Here is a 22,179-nt window from a genome sequence, read left to right on the forward strand (position 1 = left end):
CCTGAAGGACACTCAGACTAAGGAACAAGATTCTCTGGTCTGATGAAACCAAGATTGCACCGTTTGGCCTCAATTCTAATCGCTATATCTGTAGGAAACCAGGCAACGCTCATCACCTGCCCAATATCATCCCAACAGTGAAGCATAATGGTGGCAGCATCACACTGTGGGGGTGTTTTTCAGCAGTGGGGACTAGGAGACTGGTCATGGTTGAGGGAAAGCTGAAGGGAGAAAAGTACAGAAGTATCCTCAATATCCACAGCGCTCAGGTCCTCAGACTAGGCCGAAGGTTCACCGTCCAACATGATGATTCTAAGTACACAGCCAAGACAAAAACAGGAGTGGCTTAGGGACAGCTTTGTGAATGTCCTAGAGTGACCCAGCCAAAGCCCTGACTTGAACCCTATTGAACATTTCTGGAGAGACCTGAAAATGGTTGTCCACCGACGGTCCACATCCAACCTGACTGAGCTTGAGTGGATTTGCAAAGAAGAATGGCAGAGAACCCCCTAATCAAGGTGTGCAAAGCTTGCAGCATCATATCCAAAAAGACTCGAGGCTGTAATTGCGGCCAAATGGTACTTCAACAAAGTTAAAGGTCTGAATACTTAAGTACATGTGATATTTAAGTTTTTCCATTTTAATAAATCCACAAACTTTTTTAAAATGGTTTTCACTTTGTCTTTATGGGGTATTTAGTGTAGATGAGACAAAAAAAAAAAAAAATTTAAACAACTAGTATCAGGCTGCAACATAACATTATTGAAAAAAAAAAGTGAAGGGGGTCCGAATACGTTTGAAATGAGTATATATATCCAGAGAAGTGAAGGACACTCTCCAGGAGGTGGGCGTATCAGTGTCAAAGTCTACAATCAAGAGAAGAAGACTTCACGAGAGCAAATACAGAGGGTTCACCACAAGGTGCAAACCATTCATAATCCTGAAGAATAGAAAAGCCAGATTAGGCTTTGCCAAAAAAGATATGTGTAGCCAGGAACCTATATATAACAGTACAAGGAAACACGGTCTTAACCTATCTGTGTAACGTGCGCCTTTGAGGCCAGGCTTCACCTTTCAAGGTGGACATACCCCGAAGGGGGTCTCCAGGGTCTGGGTTAAACAATGAACCACAGCCCTAGACCTTTAAAGCACCCTGCTGCTAACTCACTCTAGTGTCCAAACACAAACATTACAGTCTGGACCCGATGTTGCAGGGTCTGGGTATGTTTCCAAAGACGTACATCAAGGGTTCACCAACCTAAAACTGTTAAGGTGATAAACAGTCAGATCTCGATGAAAGTGTCAGCTAAAGAAGGTAAACTGATGAATATTGGAAAAAAAGAAATTGACCAACAGAAGAAGAGGTCCATCACCTCAGGATAAAAGCATGCAGCTTGACTGCGTATGCAGGGTTCTATGGGTAAACTGGGGGGTGGTTTCCTGCAAAGATGTTCCCAGTGTCCAAACACCTGAAAGTAGCGGCATATAGCCCATGGTCTAAGAATCGATTCCTGTGTCCAGTACGGTACATTTAAAATATTGTAAATCCTGTAATTTTTGCGAACACAATGGTTACGTAATTTGCCATCCTCAAATTGTAACACCAAACAATAATCAGCAAAGTCTGCTAATTAAATTATCACATTAATTAACTTTTATGTAATAAAGCAGAATAGTCCAGCTCGAGGTGGAAGTATGTATTTTACTTTTGGAGAGTTTTATTCCCCTTTTGATGCTAGACTGTGATACACAGGGGGAGAAAAAACTAAATTGGTTTGCATGAACTGGCAGCATAAGATTAAAATAGGATCGAATTGGGTTGGTGAGTGCACAAAATGATCATAACACTTTCACAGGTTTGTAATTGCATTATATCCATATGACATTGTGCTCACTTATATATGCAATGTTTGCACAGTAAATACAAATGGAATTCCAATCACCCAATGTTATTGTGGGACATGGAGATTTGTGGGCAAATAGTTTTGTTTTTTTTGAGGGGAAAAAAAAAAAAGTTATAACATTTCCCCCCCTAATTTTTACACTTTTTTTTCCATCAGTCAGAGTAGTGGAGATCAGATATAACCTCCCCCACATCCAATAGTGATCTACTGCTGAATACAATTGGTCAGCAATAGTCCACTATAGCAGTAATCTGTTACTGCTGGGAGTACTGATTCTCTGACTCCCGATGCAGTTTTGCGCTGGGGACTCAAGAAGTTAAAGTTCTTCTTTAAGCATTTACTTCAATAGTAGATGTTGGCCAAGTGGTTTTTAAAATAGCAAAAATAATCAATAGGTTTAGGTTTTATCCTTATCAGCATAATGATATCATGCATATTTCGATATGTACAGTGGGGATCGAAAGTTTGGGCACCCCAGGTAAAAATTTGTATTAATGTGCATAAAGAAGCCAAGGAAAGATGGAAAAATCTCCAAAAGGCATCAAATTACAGATTAGACATTCTTATAATATGTCAACAAAAGTTAGATTTTATTTCCATCATTTACACTTTCAAAATAACAGAAAACAAAAAAATGGCGTCTGCAAAAGTTTGGGCACCCTGCAGAATTTATAGCATGCACTGCCCCCTTTGCCAAGCTGAGACCTGCCAGTGTCATGGATTGTTCTCAATCATTGTCTGGGAAGACCAGGTGATGCCAATCTCAAAGGTTTTAAATGCCCAGACTCATCTGACCTTGCCCCAACAATCAGCACCATGGGTTCTTCTAAGCAGTTGTCTAGAAAACTGAAACTGAAAATAGTTGACGCTCACAAAGCTGGAGAAGGCTATAAGAAGAAAGCAAAGCGTTTTCAGATGTCAATATCCTCTGTTCGGAATGTAATTAAGAAATGGCAGTCATCAGGAACAGTGGAAGTTAAAGCAAGATCTGGAAGACCAAGAAAAATATCAGACAGAACAGCTCTCAGGATTGTGAGAAAAACAATTCAAAACCCACGTTTGACTGCACGATCCCTCCAGAAAGATCTGGCAGACACTGGAGTTGTGGTACACTATTCCACTATAAAGAGATACTTGTACAAATATGGTCTTCATGGAGGAGCCATCAGAAGAAAACCTCTTCTACGTCCTCACCACAAAAATCATCTTTTGAACTTTGCAAATGAACATATAGACAAGCCTGATGCATTTTGGAACCAAGTTCTGTGGACCGATGAGGTAAAAATTGAACTTTTTGGCCGGAATGAGCAAAGGTACGTTTGGAGAAGAAGGGGCACAGAATTTAATGAAAAGAACCTCTGTCCAACTGTTAAGCATGGGGTTGGATCAATCATGCTTTGGGGTTGTGTTGCAGCCAGTGGCACAGGGAACATCTCCCGAGTAGAAGGAAAAATGGATTCAATAAAATTTCTGCAAATTTTCGATGGTAACTTGATGCCATCTGTGAAAAAGCTGAAGTTAAAGAGAGGATGGCTTCTACAAATGGATAATGATCCTAAACACACCTCGAAATCCACGGGGGATTACATCAAGAGGCGTAAACTGAAGGTTTTGCCATGGCCTTCACAATCTCCTGACCTCAACATAATTGAAAATCTATGGATAGACCTTAAAAAAGCAGTGCGTGACAGACAGCCCAGAAATCTCAAAGAACTGGAAGACTTTTGTAAGGAAGAATGGGCAAAGATACCTCAAACAAGAATTGAAAGACTCTTGGCTGGCTACAAAAAGCGTTTACAAGCTGTGATACTTGCCAAAGGGGGCAGTACAAGATATTAACTCTGCAGGGGGCCCAAACTTTTGCAGAAGCCATTTTTTTGTTTTCTGTTATTTTGAAAGTGTAAAATGATGGAAATAAAATCTAACTTTTGTTGACATATTATAAGAATGTCTAATCTGTAATTTGATGCCTTTTGGAGATTTTTCCATCTTTCCTTGGCTTCTTTATGCACATTAATACAAATTTTTAGCTGGGGTGCCCAAACTTTCGATCCCCACTGTATGTATGTATGTATGTATGTATGTATGTATGTAGCAAGAATAACTATTTTAATTTATTTAGTACAACTAACATCAATTGCATAAAGAATTCTAACCTTCGATAAGCAGATTTCTGAGACTCTATGGTCGATTCAATAGCTTGGGATGAAACAAAATCATCTGCATAGGAGATGCTGTTCTGAGGACTGGCTGCTGAATGCACAGGCTGAGTATCTGGTACGTTTTCTTCAGTTTGTTCATTTAGCTCTGTTTATATAAAAAATTAAAAAAAAAAGAGGTCAAACAAATATCCACAAGAATACATTGCACACTCTTTAAAAACATGTTCTATTATCCTTACCTTTGCCATAATGCTGGTAAGATTTGGTAAAGATGTTGATGACACTGTGCGGACTTCCCTTCGCCAACTCCTCCCAAGGATCGGGTCTAATGCTAGACGTTGGCAAAGGTAGGTACTTATCAGCCTCCCTCTGGAACTCGTAAAGTGGAGCAAAAGATTTGGTGTCCCGAATGCAGAACTCTTTATTTTTAAGAGTTTCAGCTAGATTGGGTTGTGACTCATGCTTAGGAACACCTTCCCCTTCAGAAAAGCTGGCTTCACTCAATATTGGCCCTTCACTAATAGAGCTGGTGCTGGAGTTTGGAGACAGAGAGGCTTTCTTTGACATTTCAGAAGGTCTTGCAAATGTTTCATGTTTTTGCACAGGCAATTTTTCTTCCTGTCCAACACTACCTGCCCCCAGAGAGGTGGACTTGGGAGGAATAAGCTCATCAGGATGTTTCCTATAGAGATGGTTTGCCCCAGGAAGGTCATCCTGGGAGAAGTTACTGCAACATGTGCTTAGCATTTTCTGCATCCTACTGGAGAAAACATCCTCTCGGTTCTCTCGTTCTGGGGGACTATCCGGCTTCTTCCAAGCTGCTTTTATTGGCGGTCTTGGCTCTGAATCTACAGACCATGCAGGTGGAAAGTTAAGTGAACCACCAGCTAACTTTTTAGCTTCACTTTCTATTCTAGAGGACAGCGATACTGCTGTTGCTTTTAAAGATTCTATGCGATCCAGATTACTCTTGAAATCGGCGGATGGTTTTCCTTGGACATTTGCCTTGTGATTGGATGGAAATACATTTGTAGAACTTTTCCAGTTGCTGAACAGAGATTCAAAGTCTTTAGGAAGGGCAAGATACTGAGGAAGAATTCCCGCTTCTCCTGGTGTCTGGTTATAAGAATGAGGTAATAAACTTTTTGAGGTCAGCCTGTCTGGTTGAGGATAAATTGATGTCTCTACAAGGTCATTCCTTAAAAAAATAAATAAATAAATAAAATAAAATACACAAACATAAAATATAATATTCAAATAAGAAACGTTATTTAAATTGTAAGTTCACTTTTAGGTAGATTTTCAGAAAATCTGCAATGTGATTCTATATCCAATGGATAGTACAGTATATACCATAGTGTCTTTTGGAAATGAAGAAAGGTTCTTCCATTCTAGAAACAGCTGTTGGGGTCATTTGCTGAAAAACAAAAACACTGGCCCCTTATTCCTCTTTGTCCTACCATTTCAATCATGGCCTGACTTTCACAATAATGTGGCTCCTAGCGGACAATCAGGGCCATTCACACTGCTAGCATATCCAATGCATTCTGTCCCAGCTTAGCTTGATAGTGGCCCTTCCAAACCCTTTTAAATTCTGCACGTGTACAGTGCGTGGTTTCGGTCTCTAGCTGAACCCTGAGCTGAGGGGGTGCATTATTGTGAAATGCAGCCCATTCTGCAAACTGCAGGACAGAGAGGAATAACGGGTCAGCGTTTTTTCCTAGAGACGACCTCCCCAGTGCTGAATCTGGAATGGGAGGACCTTCCCCATTTCCAACAGGAGGAGCTATGCCATTTACAATTCATCAAGTATAGAATAGAGGGCAAACTTATGTTTTAATGAAAACCTGTGTTTTACCCATGGACATCCATTAAAGCTGCCAAAGCACCTTGGGAACCCTGAAGTGCATTGCACATGGTTATAAAACATTTTGACTTCAGTGGATATAAAACTGTCAAACTCCAGTCTAACTATGTCCCACACTCTGATATGTATGCCTCAGACTGATGGTCACAGACCAATAGTATGTTGCAAGAGGAGATGTGGACAAATGAGCACTCCCATGGCCTGTAATGTTTGCTTTGGGCACTGGATCCTGTATTTTGTGCTGATGTTGGTACATGGTGCAACATGTGAGTTAGCAGCAGAGTGTCCCCCCCACCCTCCCAGGCACCATCATATAATCCCACCCACCTGTAGGACTCCCAGTTCTGTAGCAAACAATGAGGAAAAAGAGAGGACAGAGGGAAGTCAAAATTACCATTATTTTAATAGAACAGCGCAGGACACAGGTCTTGGTAGACCATGTGGTATCACCAACCAATAAAACAAGGGGTGGGCAATAATATGGCAAACAACAAACAGGCCCACATTAAACAAAGCTCAAAACCAGGTGGCAGCATTGCAACTCTGCAAAACTGATACTTGACACTTGAAGCCACAAGAAACATTGATGATCTGGTAGAGTGGGCCCTGATAGGGAAAGGAGGAACCCTTTCCTGGAAGGAAAAAACCCTGTAAATGAGCTGACTGAGCCACCGGCTATGGCTGGGGAAAAAAAAAGCAGGATGTTCCTTTTTGGGACCTTCAAGGATGACAAATAAATAAATCAGTTTTTCTGAAAGAAGATGCTGCAGTCAAGTTAATCAGTAAGTGATTCTAAAGGCTAATTTTTCTCCTAAAATAAAGAAAAAAAAAAAAAAAGTTTATACATATATCCCTTTCCTCTTCTTTAGCGATCCCTCGCCATGTGCTATAGGGGCACCTGTGTGGGCATGCTCCTGAGCCAGGCTGTGTATACACACACACCATAAAAGTATAGAGTGGACTGAGAAAAGGGAACCACCTTGAAGGAGGCCACCATAAGGCCCAGGACCCTCATGCAGAAGAGAGTTGAGGGATGCCTGTTTAATCTGAAAGTTAGACAACTGGACCTCGGAAAAGCAATCTTTTCTTGGGGGAAGTAACATTTTGGCAGTTTCTAGAATCAGCCTTAGATACTACAGGATATGGGATCCAAAAGTTTGAAGGGGCTTGATAAGGCTTTAAATTGTTGGAAGACAAGACCATGGCTAAAGTCTTAGAGTAGATACCAAGGGGAGGAAATCATGAAATGGATGTGGAAAGGGAAAGTATTTGTATGTCCGGGAAGAAAGCTGCGATAGCCCGCACTCAGACCAATGTCCTCTGTCTTTGGAGAAGCAGGTAACAAGGAGCAGTCTTTCTTCTTGTGAATTTGGCGGAAATAACAGATGGATGTGCATCAGCTTGAAGGCATTTGCAACTACGTCACCACCTGAGCAGAAACGTTCCATGGGGAAAAACCTGCTGAAATTCACAAAGGCAAAATGTTTCCTACCACTAACAAAGTAAAAACATTTACAGGGGTGGGTTAACACACTAACTGAAATAAAATCCCACATGTAAAAACAGGCATGGTCACAACTATAGGGAAAGCTTGTCTAACCTTATCCATGCTGCAGGTTTCAGGAGGGGATCAAACTTCACCCATCATAGTGGGCATAGTTTTGAAGAAGTCTAGGCACCCTGCAGCTAACTACACCCATTGCACCACGTGCCAAAGTAAGCAAACATTACAGGCTGGCCCTGCTGTTTCTGGGTCCTGGTATAGCTCCCAAGATGTACATTGAGGGCAACTGATCTGAAAATTGCTAGTTAGCCCTGAAGCACTGAGTAGTGGGATATTGATAGAAATTCAGTCAAAGCAGTCAAGGAAAAAAAAAAGGAAACTGTGCAGACATTTTTCCAACAGAAAAAAGGTCCATCACCTAAGGACACTAGCAAAACACTAGCATTCCACCGAAAAAGTGGGGTTTATAGGAGAGTGCACTGGGAGGCATTCCCAGAAATGCATTATTCAGTGTTATAGTGGCATACTGTGTAACAGTCTACGACAACAAATCCTGTACAGCACGATTAAGATAAGATAAATTAGTGGCTGACACGCAAGTGTGGAAATGCATTTCCATGCACTCTAAAAGGCTAGATATAAATTTGTGAAGTTGCCATTTTATAAATTTGGGAACTTACTAAAAAGTTACTGGAAGTAGGAATTACTCACCTGAGAAGAGGCTGCAGAGGTTCAGAGAGGGAGAGGTCACTACTGGAAGAGGCACTATGAGGTCTCTCCTGGCCTTTATTCTCTTTGTCTGACTCGCCTGAAGGCTGATACAAAGGATTTGTCTTTTTGGGGGGAAAAAAAAAACAAACAAATTTCTATTTGAACTCTGCATTTGCTGCAACATACAGTGTAGACAGGCTTCTTGCATAAATTATACACATCTCGCGCTATATATATATATACATACATATATATACACACACATATATACACACACACACACACACATATATATATATATATATATATACACATATACATACATACACACACACACACACACACACACACACACACACATATATATATATACACAGTTCTAAGCATAAATGAGTACACCCCTTTTGAAAAGTGAGATTTCAATCAATATCTCAATGAAGACAAGAACAATTTCCAAAATGTTCCAACATTTGCTTAGCCCATTACATGAAACTAAAGTTAATAATATAACTTAGATTACAATAATCTTCAGTTTTACTCAAATTAGTCGATGCAAAAATGAACACACCCCACAACAAAAACTACTCCGTCTAGTATTTTGTATGATCTCCGTGATTTGTAAAGGACAGCACCAAGTCTACTAGGCATGGAATGAACAAGTTGGCGTCATATTGCAATATCGATCTTTTTACATTCTTCAGGAACAACCTTTTTTAGAGTCTGGATGCTGGGTGGAGAGTGATGCTCAACTTCAGAATTCCCCATAGGTGTTTATTTGGTCTCAGAGACATACTTGGCCACTGAATCACTTAAACCTCTTCAGAAACAGTGGCTTTAGATGCATGTTTTGGATCATTGTCATGCTGGAAATGTTCACGACAACCGAGAGTATGGAGTGATGGTAGCATCTTTATATTGTAAAGCGCTGAACAAACTGTTGGCGCTATATAAATCCTGTATAATAATAATAATCTTCTCTTTCAATATAGAGCAGTTCATCTGTGAATTCATGATACCATCAATGAAATACAGCTCCCGACATCAGCAGGACTCATGCAGCCCCACAGAAGGGCACTGCCACACGTTTCATTTTAGGCACCCTGCATTTTTGTACTCTTCACCTTTGCAACACCATACAGTTTTGAAGCCAATCGGTTCCAAAAACATTTATCTTTTTCTCGTCACTCGAGTACAGAGTCTCAGTAATCTTTTTCAGCATGGTCCCTGGCAAATTTTAGGCGGTCTTTTTTGAGCATGGGCTTTAGGAGAGGCTTCCTTCATGCATGACAACACCCATGCATGTCATTCCTCTGCAGTGTACGCAGTATTGTGTTATGGGAGAAATTCACCCCAGTATGGCTGTCTACATCTTCAGCCAACTACAGTGAACCTGCATGAGTGATTTTATTCAGAAGACGCTCCTGTTGAGGTGTTAACTTCCGTGGACTGCCTGGACATCTGTGGGATGGCTGCAGTTCCATCTTTTTTTTTTTTTTTTATCACTTTTGCTACAGTATTCTGACTGATAAGTAAAGGTTTGCTGTTCTTCTTGTAGCCTTCACCTTTCTTGTGTAAATAAATTATTTTCTTTCTCAGGTCTTGTGACATTTCTCTTCCATGTGGTGCCACTGCTGACAGCATGAAACGGGAAGGGGTTTTCTTTGTTAAATAACACCCTTTTATAATCATCTGCCTGCTGGACACCTGTTTAATGAATAATTAGACTCACCTGTAGCTGAATTTTTGTTAATTAGGATTTTGATGTCTAAAATTTAGCTTTGCTTCTAAGACTTTCACTGGGGTGTATTTATTTTCAACATGGTCTTGAATGAATTTGTTAGTAAAAATATTTTGAGTGTGCAAATTAAAAAAATCTTGTTTGCCATCAATGGCCTGCATTTGTGGGACTATTTTGTAGTATAGGGTCCCATAGAAAATGTTGATTTTGAAAGGAAAGTAAAGGTTTTCTGACAACTCTGTTGGGGTGTACTCATTTATGCTGAGAGAGGTGTGTGTGTGTGTGTGTGCGTGCATATATATACACATACAGAGAGAGATGATAGATATTGATATAGATACATATGCGCGCACACTTTGAAGACTGCACTGGCCACACGCCAAATGCACATTCTAAACCCTAACGATTACATTTACGTAGAGGGCCTGCCTGATTGGATTTCAGAACTGAATGTATTTTTCAGGTAGAGACAACACATAATTACTGGTAGATCTTCAAGAGGTTGCAGAGATATTGCAAAACTGTACAGATACTGTTCAATATTTTATAACTCTAAACGTGTGTGCAAAATAAGAAAAATACGACGTACTTTATCTGCAAACTCGTTTCAGGTTCATGGATTTCAAATGTTAGAGCCAGTTGATAAGAAAAATTGCCAGGCAACTAGCATTGCAGAAGGATGTTAGCAATGGCCATCACACCCTTCACACACTGCCTGCTGTGCTGCGAGTTTGGGCCAAGTAAGTAGGTTCACTAAACCTACTCCATAGCTTAGGATAGCAGATTGAAAAATGTATGCAAATGCACAGACTCTCTCTAAAGTTTGGATACAATACTAAACAAGCCAATTTTGACATGCTTAGTTCAATTTAAGTTCCTAAACTGAATGACAAAATGCATCTTTATTGCTCTGGAACTAGTATTGGTAGCATGGAATTCATTACAGTGATAACCATCACATTTGTGCAAGGTTTTCTAGGTTCTAAGTAACTTTGAGAGCAGGGTTATAGACATGGACATCATAGGGGTAGTATCAATACAATGGCTGCTACCCACTTGGTAAACAGTACACTGTCATGAACCGAACTAAAATAAATAAATATACAAAATAGTAGATATAGTACAAAAAAAAAAAAAAAATGCTTTTTTGTGCTCATGACAAAATTCTTCCTTGGAGTTCAATGAGGAATACAGGATTTAGAGTCAATTGGGTTATACTGCCATCTGCAAGAGGATCTAGACACTGGCAAACAGAAAACCAGTGACAAGGCTGGTATAACCCATCTCAATCCCAGCACACCTCAGTTTTGTAACAGATCAGTACTGAGAGTAAAACCATCAACACAGAGTGAACTCCAAGAAAAGGATTTCACGGCGAGGAAAACCCAACTGTCTCTGAATCCTGTGTATTTCAATGAACAAGAAAGAAATAGGATCTAAAATTCATCTGCAATTTGTACGCAAGTTGCCCTGTTGATTTTTTTTTAATTTCCATTTCATTAAAAAGGGGTAGTAAATTTGACTTTCGAAAAAAAAAAAAAAAAAAAAAATCTCCCTGCAAGGTAATGTCATAATGTGCCAGTATGCCTCACATACTAGCACATTATGAAAGACTTACCTTAGTTACAAAAGGCCTCCAGCTGGCGGGCTGTCACTGCTGACAGGGCTTCCATCTTCACCCAGTCTTCCTTCCAGGTTCGTGGGCTCTGGCCGCTTGATTGGCCAAGCCACGATGATGTCACTCCAGCGCATGCGTGTGGGAGTCTCTGCAGCGGCACAGAGCTCTATAGGAATGGCACGGGTATTCTTTGTACCTACAGGTAAGCTTTATTATAGGCTTACCTGTAAATACAAGTGTCCATTGGGAGTTTACTCCCACTTTAACCTGCTGTTAATTTTATTTTTTATTTTTCTAACTTGAGGAGCTGTAAACTTTTAAAAAGAAATTTCACAATAAAACCCACCTGCTTTTCCTGTGTAGAGACTTCAGGCCAGGCTTGTCCTAACAGCAGTTTGGCGTAAGTATCGTGTGGTCTCCGCGCATTTGGTTCTAAAGACTTGCTTGATGCAGTGTCCTGTGCTTCCTTCTCACGCTGTCCCACAGAAGCACTTTTAGCTTTGCTACAAGCCTCCTTTTGTTTTTGATACAATTCTTGCAGTCGCTTGTTCTTCTGTTCCTCAGCTTGCCGCTGGGCCTCCCTTTGTTCATGTTGCCTCTTTTTCCTCTCCTCCTGTTGGCGCATAATATATAACCGTACCTGCTCAGTGTCATAATGCCTCCTTTTCGAGGAGATATGTGGCTCCTCAAAAACTTGTCCCTTTTCAGGCTTCCTTTTGATGGGGCTGTGACTTCTGTTACGGACCTGTTTAGCACCATCAACTGCACTGTCCAACTGCAGATCTTCTAAGATCCCTCTGATTTCCAGTGGAAGAAAATCTTTTCTCACCTCCGTTGATTCAGCATTGACTTTCTGCTTCTCTGTAGTCTGTGACTTCTTGTTATTGTTTAAACTATTTGTGTTGTTAGTTTGGCCCCAGGTAGAATTCTCAGCATGATGCGACTCGGAACGACTTGAAGAGTGAGCTAAAAAAGTGAAAGTATAAAAGTATTAAAAGGGTGGTCCACTGAAAAAGGATACTTCAGTCCGAGGTACATAGAGTGAGGTTGTGTCAACCGCTTTTTTTTTTTTAATCATGGACACCAGGATCAAGGTCTCTGCACTCAAGTTTTCACCTCTCCGCAGTTGTGGACATTAGAAGGGGAGTGCCATTCTAAGGGATTATTAAATATAGATACATTTCTAAAAGAGGATTGGGGCTCCATGTTTTTGCAGCAGGAAAAATTATATTCTGTAATTATTCAAATTACATTTCTAGCAGATATTGCTTCTTTCAGGAAAAAAAATGTCCTATAAGAAAACATTAAAAAAGGAGGAATAGAACCCACCAACCTGATCTATTATTTTTGTCCTGGTTCTCATTAGGTGGTTCTTTGGAACAGGATCTTTTGCCAGTATGTCGATCACTCGACTTTGATCGCCCTTTCCTCTGCTGATCATCAGATACCATTCTTCTTTCTATGCTCCTCTCTTTGGATGCTGACCTTTTATCCATTGCTACATTTTTGGAAGAAGTCTGTTTGTTTATTTGAACATCATTAGACTGGGTCTTTGCTTCCTTCTCAACCTTAGGTGCAGGACCCAAGATTTGTTTTACCAGTTTTTGACCATCTCTCCATGAAGATGTACTAATGATGTGCCCTGAACCACAAAATACAAGGAAACCGTAATAAAAACAATTAAACACACACAAAAAAAACAAAAAACTAAAAATCGCACCTACGTTACATGCTACTCACCCATTTTCCCATCAGGACTTGCAGAGCCTCCTGCTCCTCCCAATCTCTGCACTTTCCTCACTGGTCTAGATGTTCTTTTCTCTTTTGTCTTTTCACTTGAAGACATAACATCTATATAGACAGGAGACAAGACTCCATTTTGTTTTGCACTGTCAACCTCATTTTTGTATTAGCTTATTTCCCATTATCAATGTAATTTCTTGATTCATTAAAAATTAACTCCACCCACACACACAATTTTAGCGAGAACATAACATTAAGTTATGTATGGTTTTATTTTACCAGCTGTAGCACAGTCACTGGAAATTTGATTTCTAGTGCATCAAGACAAAGGTGGTGGCTGAATACTGATTCCTGCAGGTTATAGCAATTCTGCAGGTACAGTTATCTATCCTTGCAGTGTAATATTTTTTAACAGTTGCAAGTTTTTGTGTGACTCCATTGGAAACTGCACAAATGCATTTGTGGGTAAGAACATCTGCGCCACTACAATCACATACATTATAACATGGCTTTGTATACGTGCACTTGAGTAAAGAACTAAGGGATCTTTTTTCCCTATTGAAAATGCTCTGAAACATACAAGCACACTTGCAAAATTGTATTATCTTTCATTTTATCCATATCCCATCTAGCAGAGTCTGTTCTATTACCTCTATTCGGCTTCAGTGGGAAGTGATAAAGATTGTGCTTCTGTTTAAGGGAAGTGACATAACCAGTGCTGGGACAAAAGCAGTTGGTGCTCAGGGCGAAAATGGCAAACTATGCCCCCCCATTTCTTGTGAAAGAGTCAGTGCCAGTTTACATAATATCCCACAGCATTGGTGTCAAGAGCAGCAACGATATACCCCCAGCATCTGTGCCAGTTTTTGTAGTAATAACCCCCAGCATTGGTGCCCTTTTGTGGAAAAATAATCCCCAGCATAAATAGCAGTTTCCAAAATATTAACCCCCAGTATCAGTGCCAATAAACCCCACAGCATTGGTGTCAATAGTAGCAATAACAACTCAACATCTGTGCCAGTTTCTGCAACTATATTCCCAGCCCTAAATGGCAGTTTCTGCAATAACCCCCAACATTAGTGCCAGTTTACACAATAATATAATCCACAACATGGGTGTCAGTAGTAGCAATAATAACCCCCAGCATAAATGACAGTTTTTGCAAAATTAACTCCAGCATTGATGCAAGTTTCTGCAATAATAATCCCTAGTACTAACCCCCTGCATTGGTGTCAGTAGCAGCAATAATAAACCCCAGCATTGGTGCCAATTTTTGCAACAATAACTGCCAGCATTGGTGCCAGATTACGTAATAACCCCCAGCTTTGATGGCAGTTTCTCCAATAATCCCCAGCATTGGTGGCAATAGAAGCAATAACAACCCCCAGCATAGATGGGTTATGCTATTTAGCCCCCTCTTATAATAGAATTCCAGCCAAAACCTAACTAATCTGGCCTAACCTGACTAACCTGTGTAATAAGGATGTATATATTTACATATTTTCAGCCCCTTCCAGTCTGGTCAGGTCACGTGATCCCCTGCGTGTCTAGAAGTAATGTTAGGAAGAAAGATCTGCACTGCTCACTTGCACACAGGTTCCTCGCAGCACCACTCACTCTTCCCCTCTCTGCCAGCCTCCCAGTCCTGGCCTCTGAATAATGTCACGCCGGGCCAGGCCTAGAAAGCATCTGTCGGGCAGAGATCACTCTGCCCAACAGAGAAGTGAATGTATTTCAATCAACATTACTGTCGGGTGCAGGAGTGCACTCGGCACACCACTGAAGCGCTGTGTGATGTTCTGTGTGATGATCCACAGTGGCAGTGATCTCTACTGGGGAAGGCTGAATCCAGACTTTACCAGCACTGAGTCTGAACTTCACTTGCGCCCCCCCCTAATAAATTGTTGCGCCCCGGGCTTCTGCCCCTTCCACCCATCCCTTGTCCTGGCCCTGGACATAACCATCCCCTCACTAAGTTTTCTTTAGCACCTACTTTAATTATTGTCAGGAATTAGGCAGTAATAATCCCCATCTTTTATCTCCATCTAAAACATCCCTCTCTCCTCTGTTTTTATCAGCAATTGTTACTGCTGCCAATTAAATGGGAAGGCAGAACTTATCTTTCTGGTGAGTTGCCCTGTCCTTTATTCAAATGTAGGAGAAGTATGGAAATTCTAAGGCCACTGAGCTATGCAGCCAACAGATTAGGTAGCCTGAAAAAAGCCAGGTTCTGCTGCTGCCTAATAAGAAAGCTACAACAAACATATTTTTGCAGGTAAGCATGCAGTCACAATCTCAATTGTATTTTCAACTTTAAATTGCACTGATGGGAGAAACCAAGCATAGCTGCAGTTACTTAACCCCTCCAACAACTTTAACTGAGGGATAGAAGAATTTAGGGCCATGCTTTTTGAGACTGACCAAAGCTACGTTTAGAGAGACTTCGAAAAGGCACGCATTTTAAAACTAGAACGTTTTCCATCATATATGGTTTAATACCATTTATAATAGAAAGTATAGCAAACACCTGGTCAAGAGACAGCTAAAAGCGGTTTAGAGAATGGCAATGCAGTGCAAGCATTATTTGTAACATGATTTAACCCTTTATACTAAACCTAGTTCTTCTTCAAGTATTCTGTGGAGTTTTCTCCTTATTGATGCTGCAGATATATAATCAAATAAACTCCATGGTTCCCATCATATAAATACTCACCCTGCAATGATGGTGCCAATCTACTGTGGAGCTGTGCACTGAGGTTCTGAAATTCTGCCTCCTGCCAGACTTTGCCATCTGGAGTACGAATTTTTGTTTCTGGGGGGTTAAAACCTGGGAGAAGAAAAAACAAGTTCAATGTGTTTTTACACAGCTCTCCACACCTGCCAGACACCAAAGTCAAAGCTGTCCAAGTCACCAGCAGTCTATTTAACCACTAGCCTACAGGGCACTTATACCCCCTTCCTGCCCAGGCCAATTTCCAGCTCTCAGCGCTATCACACTTTGAATGACAATTGCGCGGTCATGCAACACTGTACCCATATGAAATTTTTATCATTTTTTTGTGACAGATAGAGCTTTATTTTGGTCGTATTTAATCACCTCTGGGTTTTTTATTTTTTCTTAAACCAAAAACTACTGAAACTTTTGAAAAAAAAAATATTATTTTTAGCTATACAATTTTGTAAATAAGTGATTTTTCTCCTTCACTGATGTGCGCTAATGAGGCTGCAGTGATGGGCACGGATAGGCTGCACTGATGGACATTGATAGGTGGCACTGATGGGCACTGAAAGGCAGCACTCATATATGGCACTGACTGGCACTGATAGGCGGCACTGATGGGTGACACTGAAAGGCAGCTCAGATGGGCACTGATATGTGGCACTGGCAGGTGGCATTGATGAGCACTGATGGACACTGACAGGTGGCGCTGCTGGGGCTACACAGATCATCAGGGCAAACTGATCATCAGTGCCCTGATGATCTGTGTACATGTCCCCTCCGAGGAATGCCGATTACCGGCTCTCCTTTCCTCACGAGCTGTCAGCGTGACAGCTCATGGGGAGAGAAATGCCGATAACCGGCATTTCCCTGTTTACATGTGATCAGCTGTGATTGGACACAGCTGATTACATGAACGAGCCGACATCTTCGGCTCTTTCCGTGGATCGGTGATCCGCTGTGTCCAAGGGACACAGCGCACCGCAGATCGCCGCACTCCGGGAGCCACTCATGTGCGTTTAGAATGGGACGACGTCATATGACATCCTCCCAGAACGAGAGAACCACCTTGCATCCGTCATATTACTAAATGGCAGACGGGAGGCGGTTAAAAAAAATGCATCACACATAACGCAACCAATAGTGTGTGAGTGTGAGGGAGCTGGTCTAGGTTTAGATTACATGCAGCCTAGTCATTCAATTTCTATGTCCTTTTGGCAAAATCAAGTATAATGTTGTGCACAAAAATTTAAACTTTGACTTACCTGAACATTCCTTATCTTGGAGTACAGTAAAGAATACAGGACATCATAGAACATGGATTATATGCTGCTACCTTCATGTGATTGGTCACTGGCAAAACATTTGCTGTGGTGATTCCCCCAAAGTGCACCCATATATAAAATACTAAGATAACAGCTTTTGGCATCCTGTATATGAAGTTCAAATCAGCTGGAGGTCCGAACATTCACACAGAGAAGCAATCTTCTCCTGAGGGACTTGGGCTTTGTCCAAGATTGGACCAAGGTACAACAAAAAGGTGTGAGGGCTGGAAGGCAGACTTTGTGAAGTTGATTATCCAGCCAAAGGTCCGAAGAAATTGAATGGTCCTTTGGACATTGGCATACTGAGGATTCCTTCAGCAGACGATTGTCCAGGTACCCAGTGACATGAATGTTCTGTGTTTGCAGATGAGCCAGAAGCAGGGCAAACACTTTTGTGAACACCAAGGTTACAGAGAAGAATGGCAGTACCACAAACCAGAAGTGCTGCTTTCCAACAGCAAGTCATAGAAGCATTGTTAGGGGTTTGTTAAGAACAGAAATGGCAAGATCCACTACCAGGATAGAACATTTATTTCTTTGTAGAATTATTTTCTTATAGCATAGATATCAGCAAAAAGCTTGGGAGGAGTAAAAAACCAAAAAACTTTTCAGGGTTCAGCCAGTCCTTGGAGGTATTCCCGAGTGTAGCTCGGGGTAAAGTTTCAGTACCACAAGCGGTAACCTCGAGCTACACTAGGGAATAGACCTACAATAAAAAAAAAAATACATATTTCCATGCAAAAAATTATACCGCTTTGAGCACAGAAATACTGACATAATCAGACCGCAAGGGAGGCTACAGTACAAAAATCAATTTGTGCAAGTCTTTTTTTTTTTTTTTCTTTTTACTTGGTCAACTTCTTAAAACCCATAGGGGTCTCTTTTTGCTGTGGAGAATGAGGTGCTGTTAGGCACAAATGATTAATTAGTGTGTCCACAGTGGAAGGTATCTGGCATGAAGGCATAGCTTGTATCTCACACTACAGGAGAAATCAGGGGTGTCATAATAGAAAACTGCACCGGGACAAGCGAGGAGCCACCAGCCTAGGTGGCGGTCTATGTTTTTTGTCAGCCATCATAAAAAATTACATGTTATTCTTGCCTTTAGTCCCAAGCTCCATTGAGCCTGTGATCTGCCATTCCTAGTGAGTGGATCCCCAGTGGGTTTTGCATGTCCTAAATAGGAGCTGCAATAACCCAAGTGATAATCACAGAGCAGCCCCCATCCTCTTCTTCTCGGGTCCTCTGCTGAAGCTCTTGCCTTCTCCCCTGCACCAAGTACCCACAGTACCAAGTCGCTTACTATGGTGGCACTTGTGCTGGCTCACTCCCGAACCGGCTCTGTGTGCCCATAGCCTCGCACCCCTTCTCACTGGCTGTGATTGACAACAGCTGGAGTCAATGACTCCCATTGCAGTCTTTGAGCCTATGAGGAGGGAGAGAGCCAAGATAGTCGCTACTCTCGCAGAAAGCGCTGCTCGAGATTGGCTCAGGTAAGTAAAAGGAAGAGGAGCTGAAGCTGCACAAATGCAATAAAAGGTAAAAACCTTTAGCCTGTAGAACCACTTTAAGGTACAGGCTTTGCCTGTGACAGTGGACATACCCCTTAAAGGGGTCTCCAGGATCCAATGCCTAAAACAAACAGATGCTGGTCCCACACAGTGGGGTCCAGGTAGTGCTCCTGAGGTATACAGCGAGTAACCGATCCAGACATTGCTAAGTAGCGCAAGGCAATAAGCAGTTAGATGTTGAATTTTGAGATGAAAAAAAGTTCACTGGTTTATATATAAAAAAAAAAAAAACTTCCTCAGAAGAGAACAGGTCCATCACTGAAAGATACTAGCAAAAAACTGGAGCCTCATGGAGTGGGCAGAGTTAAATGGGTATGTTTTAGGGGTGGCCCTAGGAAAAAGGTTTTTGCCAGTGCCCAATCACATGAAGGTAGCAGTATGGAACCCATGATCTATGAATACATGTCCTGTCCTGGACCTGTACTTTATTATTAAGATAGTTAAGTTAAAAAAAGACATTTCTGTTCTTGCAGGGCTTCTACATACTCCCTCCCCTATGTACTCTAGGCATCCTACTAAAATATAAATCGGACAAAGCCCTCCTAGGTCTCATGCACACAGGATGTTTGGCAAACTCTCCTAGACGTCTTTCCTCCTGGCAGTAGCGTTTTGGCAGAAAAAATGCCTGATGCTTGTAAAAGTGTGTAAAGCATTTGCCACATTTACATTTGTCAAGTTCTTGGGAGTTAATTCGTTTCACTGGCCAGAATAATTAATTATTCCGGTTACAGAAATATATGAACGCTGAAGTGCTAAACGTGCCTAGCGTTAATGCACATTTAGACACGATTAGAAGCATCAATCGTTTTTCTGGCCAAACGCTGCTGCTCCTGGACGCACTGGCAGTAGTTTTATTTTCCTGCATCTAAATGCCTCCACCACTAAACTCTTCTAAATGCCTGTGTGCATGGACTCATAGGCTAACATGCAGATGCATTTAGAGGCAAAACCAAAATAAACACCACGCCAGACACCCCTAAGAGCAGCTGAAAAAGTCCACTGTGTATGAGACCTAAAACTGATACTTCACAAGAAAATATGAATAAGCTTCTAGAAATCATATATTGCAATTTAGATAACTAAGAAGGATGATGTGTGAAAATGGTGATACACTAAAAAACAGTACTAGCATATTTATGGTCCAAATTTAATTTAAAAAAAAAAACACATTAATTTCCACAATGTATTTTAGGTATTTCTAGTATACTCCAATTAATCTGAACAATCTAAGTTTGTAAACTCACTTTGTGAAGATCCTCACACATTTACTTCCTTGAATTCTGTGACATATTCAATATGCCCTTTGAGTAGGCACTGCTGTGACACACACTTCACAGAGCCTGCCTTCTGAACTACAGAAGTGCTGAGCAGAGGAGTTTCGGGAGTCAGTACAGGAACCACAGCTTACAAGCAGCAAGGTACCATGGAATATGTAGTCCTTAGAAAATGAACGTAAACATCATATGAGACACTGCAAAGCATGCATGGACTGTAGGAAGTTGTGAAAAGAGATGACCAGCAGAGCAGCCCTTATTAAACAGCTCAGTTCAAAGACAGTACCACTGTTTACATTATTGACCTTTTTACAACAGAGGAAGAAGAAGAATTGTTCTAATTTTTAAATAAAATTGGAGGATGGGAGGCTCTCCCATCCTCTGGGACTCTTTAGCTCAATCTCTCCAGCTATCCTGTACTCTGGCTGCCTTTAGGCAATCCCTGAAAACTCATCTCTTCAGGGAAGCCTATCATGCCTCCAAATAGACATTTATCACTTGATCAGCTCATCCCCCCGTTATAACTTTTTTACTACTTGCCCCACTCTATTTGATTGTAAGCTCTTATGAGTAGGGCCCTCTTAATCTTCTTGTTTTGATTGTATTGTAGCTGTACTGTCTCCCTTTATTTTGTAAAGCACTGCACAAACTGTTGGCGGTATATATGTCCTATATAATAATAAAAAATAAATCAGCAGTTAATCATGGGAGGCATCTGATCTCCAGTCTATTTCTGGATGTGACCTGTATATTAACCGGTCACCTCCCTTTTCCAGCATATCTGCACTTTAACACTTTCACCTCCATCCTCGCACTGTGTGTGACCTATAGATTTATATCTAGTACAACATTACCAAGTTCCCTGTTTTAACCAACTCAATACCAGCACATACCCTAATTTTCAAAACAAAGATCACTTTGGGGAGTCCAATTTAAAAAAAAAAAAAAAAAGATCAATTTTGGGGTTTATGTACTATCCTGTTTTATAACAAAGTAAGGGAATTTTTTTTTGATAATGTTTAGACTTTTTTCTTTTTAAAGAAGATAACAAAAAAACCCAGCAGGGACTAAATACCACCAAAAGAAAGCACGGTCTAAGAAAAAAAAAAAAAAAGATATAAAATTAATTTGAGGAACAGATATTGTGGAAGGGGAGGGAACGGCTGGCCCAGGCTCTCAGCGGACTGCCAAGAGGATGAGGCAGGTGCTGATCCTGGCTTCTGGGTGGACATTGACCATATGGTTGAGATATTTTCTTAGCCTGAACCGGCTCTGTTACATCAACCAACTGACAGCTGAAAATGGGTAACAAGTGCAGAATGAACTGCACACCTGTGATCCCCAGGAGAAGCATAGCCAAAACAGCTTTGGCTATACTTCTTTAACCACTAGCCTACAGGGCACTTATACCCCCTTCCTGCCCAGGCCAATTTCCAGCTTTCAGCGCTGTCACACTTTTGAATGACAATTGCGCGGTCATGCAACACTGTACCCATATGAAATTTTTATCATTTTTTGTGACAAATAGAGCTTTATTTGGTGGTATTTAATCACCTCTGGGTTTTTTATTTTTTCTAAAACCAAAAACCACTGAAAATCTTGAAAAAAAAAGTTTTTTCATTAGTTGTTATAAAATTTTGTAAATAAGTGATTTTTCTCCTTCACTGATGTGTGCTAATGGGGCTGCAGTGATGGGCACTGATGAGGCACTGGTAGGTGGCACTGATGGGCATTGACAGGCATCACTGATGGGCACTGAAAGGCAGCACTGATATATGGCACTGACGCACACTGATAGGCGGCACTGACGGGTGACACTGAAAGGCAGTTAAGATGGGCACTGATATGTGGCATTGATGTGCACTGGTAGGCACTGATATGTGGCATTGATGGGCACTGGCAGGTGGCATGGATGAGCACGGAGAGCTGGCACTGATGGCCACTGACAGGTGGCACTGCTGGGGCTACACTGATCATCAGTGCACATGTCCCCTCCGAGGAATGCTGATTACTGGCTCTCCTCTCCTCACGAGAAGTCAGCGT

The 22,179-nt window shown here is 41.2% G+C and overlaps 1 protein-coding gene across 3 annotated transcripts in view; it reads right to left on the reverse strand.

The window, feature by feature from the left end:
* The window catches only part of CEP350 (centrosomal protein 350), a 118,238-nt gene that overhangs the window by 64,472 nt on the left and 31,587 nt on the right, over positions 1-22,179 (reverse strand). For all 3 annotated transcript variants that reach the window (XM_089671487.1, XM_089671486.1, XM_089671485.1), the window contains exons 7-13: positions 15,961-16,074; positions 13,245-13,355; positions 12,838-13,146; positions 11,851-12,470; positions 8,149-8,270; positions 4,306-5,264; positions 4,061-4,211 (exon numbers count right to left, since the gene is read on the reverse strand). In XM_089671487.1, coding sequence (XP_089527613.1) covers positions 4,061-4,211; positions 4,306-5,264; positions 8,149-8,270; positions 11,851-12,470; positions 12,838-13,146; positions 13,245-13,355; positions 15,961-16,074 — 2,386 coding nt within the window. The remainder of the gene's footprint in view (positions 1-4,060; positions 4,212-4,305; positions 5,265-8,148; positions 8,271-11,850; positions 12,471-12,837; positions 13,147-13,244; positions 13,356-15,960; positions 16,075-22,179) is intronic.

The sequence above is a fragment of the Staurois parvus genome, unplaced genomic scaffold (genome assembly GCF_062004578.1).
Source record: "Staurois parvus isolate SC_StPar_1 unplaced genomic scaffold, SC_StPar_1.0 ptg000106l, whole genome shotgun sequence".
NCBI lineage: Eukaryota > Metazoa > Chordata > Amphibia > Anura > Ranidae > Staurois > Staurois parvus.